The sequence below is a fragment of the Pinus tabuliformis genome, chromosome 1_1 (assembly GCF_031772625.1).
Source record: "Pinus tabuliformis cultivar Carrire ecotype Pingquan chromosome 1_1, CPIR1, whole genome shotgun sequence".
In the NCBI taxonomy this organism is placed as follows: domain Eukaryota; kingdom Viridiplantae; phylum Streptophyta; class Pinopsida; order Pinales; family Pinaceae; genus Pinus; species Pinus tabuliformis.
Window position 1 is genome coordinate 65,519,616 of NC_142297.1, and position 9,776 is coordinate 65,529,391.

Consider the following 9,776-nt stretch of genomic DNA (forward strand, 5'->3'; position numbering starts at 1 on the left):
CTACTTTCATAACAACATGATTTAGGATTATAAAAATTGAATGCTAGTATTAAGAATAATATTGTTTTTTGTTTCTTTTGCAAATGTTATTATGCATCATAATGTGTGTGCGCGCTAAATAATGAGGCCTATAATTCACATGACAAAATATTCTTGTAAGTTATATTTCTTTTATAAAAACAAATGTGTTTATGGAGGTTTTACATAGTAGTAGTTGTTTTTTTTGTTAATGGAGATTGTGTAATATCCATAAAGAATACTCTATTTTGATTACTTTAAAAAAACTCATTGCTATTACTTAAAGAATTGAACTTTGATCACTCTATAAGAGATAGGAAGAATTTCATTGTATTTAAGAAATAAAGTCCATGAAATGAAAGAGTAAAGATTCCTATTGAATTCCTCTCTATAATTCCTATATAAATTAGAAGAAGTAATGGTTCAATTGAATTCCTTACATATAATTTATATGTAGCCTAAATAAATAGGCTTATTAAATTTCTTCTATATGATTCCTATATAGATTATATTATGATATAAATTATATTATTGGTGAACCAGTGTCATTTAAGTATGCCCATTCAAGGATATTTAGAGTTTTTGTCTATAGATAAGCTTTGTTGTTTGAGGCTTTTTATTGACACAAGTTAAAATAGTGGAAATTGTGATATTTGACGTATATATGAAATTCAAAATCATTTCTCGTTTCCATACGAAAGAAATAATTTATTTGAACTTATAAATATTAAAAATCTAAAATAAATGTAATCCTTGGCAATAAAATACAACCCTTCCCTTCAAATTTGGTCCCCAATGAACTCTATATAAAATATTAAGAATATATCCCCAATGCTATTATCTGTTTCCCACCCAAATGAGCTATATTGGAAATATTAAGAATACATCCTCAATGCTGTTGTCCCTCTCCCAGTACAGCACAAAAGCAAAGCTAATTCTGTCCCCAAATGCAACACAAAACGAGAGCTAGTAGAGCTGATTTTATGACTACAGACCAAGGGATGCCGCGCTTCCCGTTTCTCACCAGTCCTTTTACAAATGGCAACAGACTTATCACCACCCACACGCTGCAGAAGTACTCTGTAAATAGCTTTCCTCTCAATATCTCATATTTACCTGCCATGGAAAGTACAGTCCCCAAAAAAATGGCTACCAAGTTTATAAGCAACACTGTTGTCGGTGGAATGAACAATGAAGATGAATCAAATGTGAAGTCACCATCATTGCACTCACCCTCGTCCTCGGATCCCTTTGGAGTCACCACGAAAACTGTTTCAGAGACTCCTATTAACTTCATTAGAACATCGAACATGCCAAATATCCACGCAGATAAGCATTGGATAAACCACATCCTTTGGTTATTCCACCATTCTCTGATGGAACTATCAATTCGAAGATATTCCCACAGCTTAAAGCCATAGGTTGAAACAAACAGTGCAACTGCGGCTGCAAAGGCAGGCTCCGAAGGCTGCAATATTAACAAGTGATGCACGTAAGGTTCATGAAATTTGACAAAACATGACTTTTTTTGTGAGAGTATATTTCCATATTGAGAGAATTTTTTTGAAAAAACTCTGGCTGTTTAATGTTTCGGGTGAATACTTTACTCATGGTCTTATTTTGAAAATTAGACAATAGTGGAGTGTCCACCAAAAAATTAAACAAGATTAAACATTCTCCACCAATTTCTTCTTAATATTGAGAAAATTTCTCTCAATATGAACTTGTGTATTATATTGGTGTTCAGTGAATTGATTTCATTGGCCTTACCCCGGGCAAGAACGATTTTCCACTTAACAGACAGAAAGCTGGCAAGAGGGCGTAGCAAAACGTTGCCACTGACCAGATTCCCCATAGATGGCAATAGATATACATCATCCTCTGTCGTAGCATAATGTTTTTGTGAATGTTAAGCAATGGGCATAAGTTGGTAACGAATATTTCCAGTAGCCCAGTGGCCCATCTCTTCTGCTGCACAAGACTGTCTGGACCATTTGTTGGTGCATTTCCCAGAAAGGCTGGCTGCTCAGGTAAGCAGAATAGAGAATGCCAACCCATGTAATGGATTTTCAAGCCAGTCATAACATCCTCAACTGTTGATCCATACATCCATCCTATCTGCAACAGATAATCAAGTCATTCTTCTCGTGTGATATGTGAGTTATCTTGCCTATCTTTTGTGGATTGTTTGTTAAAACCATGGAAACTGAAACATGGCTGAGAAAACATGAGAGAAGATATTTGCATTCTACAATCTTAACGGAATGATGAATTCTTATCTTTCTGTTTTTAGTGGAAAAAAATGCTACTCTTTATATTAATAAAAAGATAGTACATATAGTTTAGGACATTTTCTATCTTTCCATCTTGTATTAAGTAAATTATAAAATTTTTTGCAAACAGTAAAACTTTACATCAAAATATCTCAAATTATTTCATTGAGATTGACATCTTTTGCTACACAAAATTGATTGTTCAACAACTCTACTATTAATTTTAACGAAAATAACTGATATTCTTTATTCTGTGGCATAAAACCGTTTCATTCCTGTCACTTTGTCAAGCCTAAAAAACTTTCATTCGTCTGCCTTTACTAATAGTTGATAGTGCCTGCATTGCTTAAGCGCCTTGTTCAAAAGAGGAAAAGTAAAATTTACTTGTGTTCCTTCTTACCTTTTTTATACCACATAAATTGGTTATGTATTCTTATTTACATGCTAATAAATTGGTTGAATTGCAAATTTAAGAAATATTTTAGGAAAATATTGTTATTTAATTAAAATTAAGTTATTAATTTTTTTTCACTATCAAAATTTAAAAATATTCTTAAAATTTATAATCCAATATTATTTAACTCAATAATTTTTTATTATTAAAAAAAAACTTAAAATATCCTTCACAATGGAGAACACAGGTCAATTTAGATTGAAATATTTTTAAAATCTACAATCCAATATTATTTAACTCAATAATTTTTTATTATTAAAAAAACCTAAAATACCCGGCACAATGGAGAGCACAGGTCAATTTAGGTTGGCTTATTTTATCAATGATTAACATCGCTGCTTGTCAAGTTAAACACAGGTACCAGATATACTCGAGGTGGTTCATGGACAACATTGAACGTGGTTGTTGTAATGGGCGATTAATCCAGGTTGGTATTAAGTGAAATAATTATTTTTTTTTGTTTATGAAAATTCAAAAATATTTTTGATATTTGCAGTTTGATTAAATTCAACTAGGAAAAAATTATCCATTTTTATTTAGACTTTTGTATTTGGATATTACAGGTTATTTAATTCAAATAGTTTGAAAAATAGTCTTGGATGAAGCCCTCTGCTCTGTTAAGTTATTGGCCCTCTATCATGAGGTGGGGATTCAATTCTTCTGGGAGTCTATACCATTCAAAATCAAACTTCCTATAATAAAATTGAGTGGGAGTCTATAACATTCAAAATCAAACGGCCTACCTCTTTACCCCACGCAGCGTTGGTTTCGTAGCTGCAGGCAGAAACGTTCAAGGCCTCATCTATAACCAGTGAAGGAGAAGAACGGACACCGTATTGGGCGTCTCTCATGATAGTCCGAGCTGATGCTGAAAGGGCCGAGGATGTTCCAAATATACTTCTGAAAGCCTCCAAAGACCAGGAGGATGCTTTTAAATCGTGAAACACTGCAAAACAACCAACCAATTGAGAAAAGACATTGTATCTTAATCAATCCCCATAATGTACACTTTTTTTTGTTTTAATTTCGTAATAAACTGGTGTATTTGCATGTAAGAACCTCTGCATAAGGCTTTTTTCCATTAAATCATAAGGTGCGGCAAGAAGATGAGTCAAAAAATGTAAGAACCTCTGGATAAGGTATTTTTCCATTAAATCATAAGGTGCAGTAAGAAGACGAGTCAAAAATATGATTGAGAAGGTAGTTTTATTTTTTCCTTTCCAAAAATATTTAACCTCAGAATTTCCTTTATAGTGTTTAGTGTTAAATTCAAAATAATTTCAAAAATTAATTGGAGCATAAAAAAATTCATAACAGAATTTGGAATTTTGAGACTATATTATATGATATGAAAATATTTCTGAATTTGAGGGAAATAAGTCGTCTTCATCAAATTCTAAAATATAACAAAAATTAATCTAATTCTTCCTACACAGAACACTGGCTGATGCGATTAAGGCAACCATCCTAAAAAGACTTACCTTTTGCGTTATCACCAATTTCTCTGACATCATTGTTGGAATGCTGATTTGTAGCTGGTGGTACTCCATATAACGCTTTTCTTCTATGGAAGCAGCCTGTTCCACAATAGGGAGGGCCTTGGATACCATTCATTCCTCTAGTCATTGTCTGTATACACATCAGTCACATTTAGTTTCCATCCATATAAAAATATGGATCACAAAGCAATAATTAAAATGCCAATTCTAACTAAAAGGAGAAGGCATATAATAAAAAAATAAAATGAAAACAAACCTGTAAACATTCAGGGGCGTAAAAAAATGACTGAATTGATACGTACGCTTAGATATATTCTCAACTGGTTGCCGAAGGGATCATCCTTGATGCCTCCATGGAATACTTGTGGAAATTGTACAAAGCCACATTCTCTTTCGGACTTACAGTCGAGGAAAAAGCACATGGCGTGTTTTATGGCTTTGGAGCTGTTCACAAACATATCGGAGTCCAGATTGCAGATAAAAGGTGCGTTGGTCATCACTCCGGACACTCTGGCCTGAAATATATAGTTATGTTATCATCATTATAGATTTGATCATTGCCCTTCATAATCAAAACCAACGGCAGTGGCCAATAGATGTTAATTTAATGTTCTGTGGTATGTAAGCTTAGCGGTTGAGAAATGGTTTCTTGACGTTTTTAGTATAACGCTGGTTTGATATGTTTTATTCATACTGGTTTAAAACTTTTTGATATGCTTTTTTGTGCCGTCCTAGATTCTCATGGTTTTTGATTGATAGGTTGGGTTTTTTTTTGGTTAGATTCAGAGACTAAGCCTCGGGTAATATGGTGGAAGTACCAGTGGATCACTGTGGAATCAGTGTATAAGTACAAGTTTCATTGAAGTTAAATTGTAATTTTTATGATTGAAATGAATTTTCTTTAATCTTATTTGTCTATAGCAGTGTTTCAATTCCCTGTTTATCTTACTTATTTTAATTGTTTTATATTTTATCTTATTATTTTATTTTTTTTAAGTAATATTTATGAAGGACACATGTATTTTGGGTGAACGATGGAAATAAAATAAAAAAATAAAAAAATTAAGGTTGAAATTCCATTATATATAATTATATATGAAAATAACTTTGTTTATTAAATTTTTATTTATCTACCTAATTTTTATAAAAAAGCAAAAAAATTATAAGTTTTATTCTTAAATATAAAAATATAGATTAATGAGGTATCAAATGTTTTAAGATATAATTTTTTTTTTAATGTAAAACTTAGAAAGAAATTGCACTTTGAGAGATTTGATTTTTTTTTTACCTTGATAAATCCGAAATCAAGATGGATGTATGCTTGTTTTTAATAATATTATTTACATTTGTATATATTTACATCTCTATATATAGAAATATCTGACATGTGAGGGTGGGGTTGGGGGAAATATGAGAGAAAACATTTGGGTGGGGGTGGTCGTGGAGGGAAATATGACAGAAAACATTTATATTCTCCTCCATCCCCACCCTCACAAATACCCTAATAATACATATAGTTACATACTTACTGTGGACATTTTTCTTAGACAAGATTTATATAACCCCGTAGTCAAAAGACTTTTCCTCTTGAGAAGTCGCTAGTTCAATTCTCTAAACACCCTCTAAGCCATATAAACTATATATATTTATTTATTTTTTGATATCTTTATTAAAGCACTTTTCTTATCAAGAGGTAACTAGACCAATTCTCTAAATTCTCTCTAAACCATATATATATATATATATATATAGATATATATATATATAGATATATAAATATAAATTTTTATATATTTATTACTTATACTTATATGTTATGAGTTACAAATATAAATTATTATTATTAAAATATATTTTAATGTGATATGCATATTAGAATTCTTTTTCTGGAATAATTGTTTGTAATTTTATTAATAAAACAAAATTATAATATAAAAATTAATTGAATCAATTTATTATTTGTATTTTTTAAATTTAATCTATATTATATTTTGTTACAACATTTATACACTTAAATATTTACATTCATTTATGAACATGATAACATTTCTTCTATATTATGTACTAAGCACCTTTCAATACATTAATTCATTATTAAAATTTGATATGAATTTTAGATACTTTAATATCATTGATTTTTTCTGACATCTAAATTAATTATAATAATTATTATTGTCATAATAATTTTATTAAGTAAATATATTTTGAAACAAATCTCTATTGAGTGAGGAAAAGTCATTCTTATTATATGTGATTATTAAATTTTTATTATTAATTATATTTATAAATGATAAAATGAAAATATTTTTTTTTTTATTAATTATAATGATGATGATTAATGTGTACTAAGACCAATGTTGTAAATCTGTCTATCAAACTTTAAGAAGAAAAATAATCTAATTGTATTTTTTTAATATCGTATTTCTTTACTAAAAAAATATGAATATAATATAGATGTTTAATAAGAATTTGATTTATTTATAAATTAAAAAAAAAATCATAAAAGAGAGAAAAGATGATTGCTGAGTTGCGTTATTATTAAATATAAATATAGTTTATAATTTAAAGAAAAATAGTTATTTTACATAAATTTATAGTTATTATGAAATTTAAAAATTAATATAAATATAATAGAGGCATTAATAATAAAGATAGTGATATTATCATTATATTTAATAATAATTAATAATAAATATTTTTATATTTGGTCATTGAATTTGAATTTGAATATGATTGGAATATTTACAGATAGAGAAACTAATAATAATAGTAATTAGACAATATTTTTTATTTTATTTTATAAAAATAAATTAAAATTTAATATATATTTATATTATTATATTAAATTATTTTTTAATTAAAAAAATTTATTATGAAAAATAAAATACAAATATTTATATACATACTGTAATCTATTTTATTTAGGAAATTTTAACTGGAGAAATAAAAAAAAAAAAAACGAGAATGCGCGATCGTCGATTAGAAATAGAATTACCATAACATTCATTGCTCCAGCTTTATAATGGTGATTGACCTTTGGGCGCTTTTCTCTTGCAACATACACTAAATGAGGCAGAATATCGTCCTTATCTCCTTTGTTTTCATATATGACCTGTATGGATTCCATGAAAAATGAGGATTGATGTATGACTTTAAATCGATGTTAGATTTTGGAAATATTCAGAAATTTGACCAAACCAAGGGCACAGTTAACTTGATTTTGTTTTTCTCTCGGATTCAGAAATATTCTCAAAATTTACAATAACAGTCATTAAAATTAATATTACACATCTATAATTCTCAACTGTTTTTCCTTTGCTGCAATTTTCATCACCTTAACTACACTTGAGTGATTGCGAACATCTGAACTTCCATGAGCGAAACCATCAACACCATCGAGACATATCGACTCTAATGGGACTTCCTGCGTCTCCAATACTTTTGTAATCCTGCTCTTCAAATCCTCATATTCATCCTTTAAAAACATTCAGAAATGTCAAAACACATCACAATTTCATAGACAAGTTAGGTAACTTCCATCATTCGTGAACACGTCATACCTCCATCTCCTGCCTTTCTCGGAGAAAGTTCGAATCAAAGCTCTTGCTATGCTGGGGACTTTCTTTGGAAAAATACACAAATGGCGCCCTTGTCTCTATATCGAACTTCCTGCAAAACGGTACCCATTTTTTGGCAAATCTTATAGTTTCTACGAGAGAGTAGAAAGTGATAGGAGAGGCACCGTCGTCTGAGACATAGCATGCGAATTTCTGGACTGGATAATCGATTGCAAGCACTGAAAGAACGGTGTTGGCGGTCATTATTGCGGGCTCTTTGAAAGGATCTGATGTAGTGATAATTATGTCCACAGGAGGGAGCTTTGAAGTAAATTCTCCACTATATCTGTAATATATATATATATATATATATATGAATGAAAGGAAAGGTTAAAAAAACTATAAATATGTGTTACCAGCCTAACAAATATATATGTCTATGAATTTATATGGATTATAGATTTTGGCAATATTTAACAATTCATTTGATATCAATTGATAACCGCAGTTAAGTTAAACAATTGATTTTGTTGTTATTCTTAAAAATAAATGGTAGATCTTGGAAATATTCAAAAATATTACTAACAATAACCCAATTACCTTGTTGCTTATTGCTATAGTAATATTTCCTAAATATTTTTAAAATCTGAAATCCTATAAAAACACCACATATACAGACATATATACGAGTTTGTCTAGATTTACGAGTAATAGCATTCACCTGCATGCAAGTCTCTCTGGATACGTTCTATAGTGAACGAGTAGCCATCTCAGGTTGCACTCAAGAATCCATTGGAAAGCAAACCAGAGCTCGCAGGCAAAGGCTAGAATCCAAACCACATAAGATTCATCAAGGGGATTCAATAGACGATAGCCCAAGAAGGACAGCATAAGTACCAAATGAAGGCAAGCATAAACTCGATATAGCTTCGGCTTCTCTACAACTTTTTCATACAGAGAAGGATCAACGACTTTGAATCCGTTCTCCATTTTCAGAACTAGGCTGCGCGCTCTCTGTAGATTACAGCAAGCAGCCAATGTAAGCTATATAGAGATTTGATTATGGAGAATTTCACTGCTAGATTTATATAGGAACTCCCATTGAATGATTGCCTTACATCCAGTTGCAGCACTCAAATTTTCGTTCAGCATCTCGAATAAATGACATAGATAAAAGGACAAATTTACCTGCGTGGAGGAGAGTGGTCACGGAGGGCCCAGAGGACACGGACGTGAATAATATATGAAACAGACAGAAAGTCATCGCTGTTACAGTGACTAGATGAAAGTGTCGTGGAAGATTTGTATGTACCGTTTCGTTTTTATATACATATTCCTCGCAAGTGGCTTCCATATTGAACTTACAATAATGCAGTTGCCATTGAACGATTGCACAAATTTCTGAAAACTGCTCGCAAAGTCGTTGTCGGTTTGATTTGTCTGGGAGGGTGCAGTGCGCTGAGAGGTCCAAGAAAATATGGTCGCAAATATGGCAGTGAATGAATCTTTTTTGTTTTGGAGGTTTTTGCAGCGATCTGAGAGACCCAAAAATATATGGCGAGAGATATGATAGTCAATGAATCAATGACGAGACCATGATGTCCCTTCGATAATTTTTATTTATTCATCTAGAAGATGGAACAATATTCTACTCAATCATAAATTGATGTTATCATGATTATAATTCATACCAGGATTAAGAGCAATGTACTTACATTTTATATATAATATGTCATAATAATTTATACCAGAAATGTAAATTAATTCACATTTGTTATTAAATATATCATTATCAAAACCATTTTTTTTAATATGGTATCTAAATGAACCTGATTGAGATTTCATGAATTTCAAACTCAAATCATTGGCATCTAATATTTGTGAAAAGACTCCCACTACATATTTGGAGTTTGATTGCGATGGAGATCACGTTGAGAATCTAAAATTACATCCCAAACTACCGATCCACATATCA

The 9,776-nt window shown here is 30.5% G+C and overlaps 1 protein-coding gene across 1 annotated transcript; it reads right to left on the reverse strand.

Annotated features, from left to right (window-relative positions):
• Positions 1-832: 832 nt before the first annotated feature.
• On the reverse strand, positions 833-8,883 carry LOC149211594 (cellulose synthase-like protein H1). The gene is made up of 9 exons (XM_089390464.1): positions 8,523-8,883; positions 7,805-8,147; positions 7,579-7,719; positions 7,240-7,356; positions 4,547-4,759; positions 4,227-4,374; positions 3,489-3,691; positions 1,789-2,136; positions 833-1,486 (listed from the first exon to the last, which is right to left on the reverse strand). The coding sequence occupies exons 1-9, from the start codon at positions 8,789-8,791 to the stop codon at positions 950-952; spliced, it is 2,319 nt and encodes a 772-aa protein (XP_089246590.1). The 5' UTR covers positions 8,792-8,883; the 3' UTR covers positions 833-949.
• Positions 8,884-9,776: the final 893 nt, after the last annotated feature.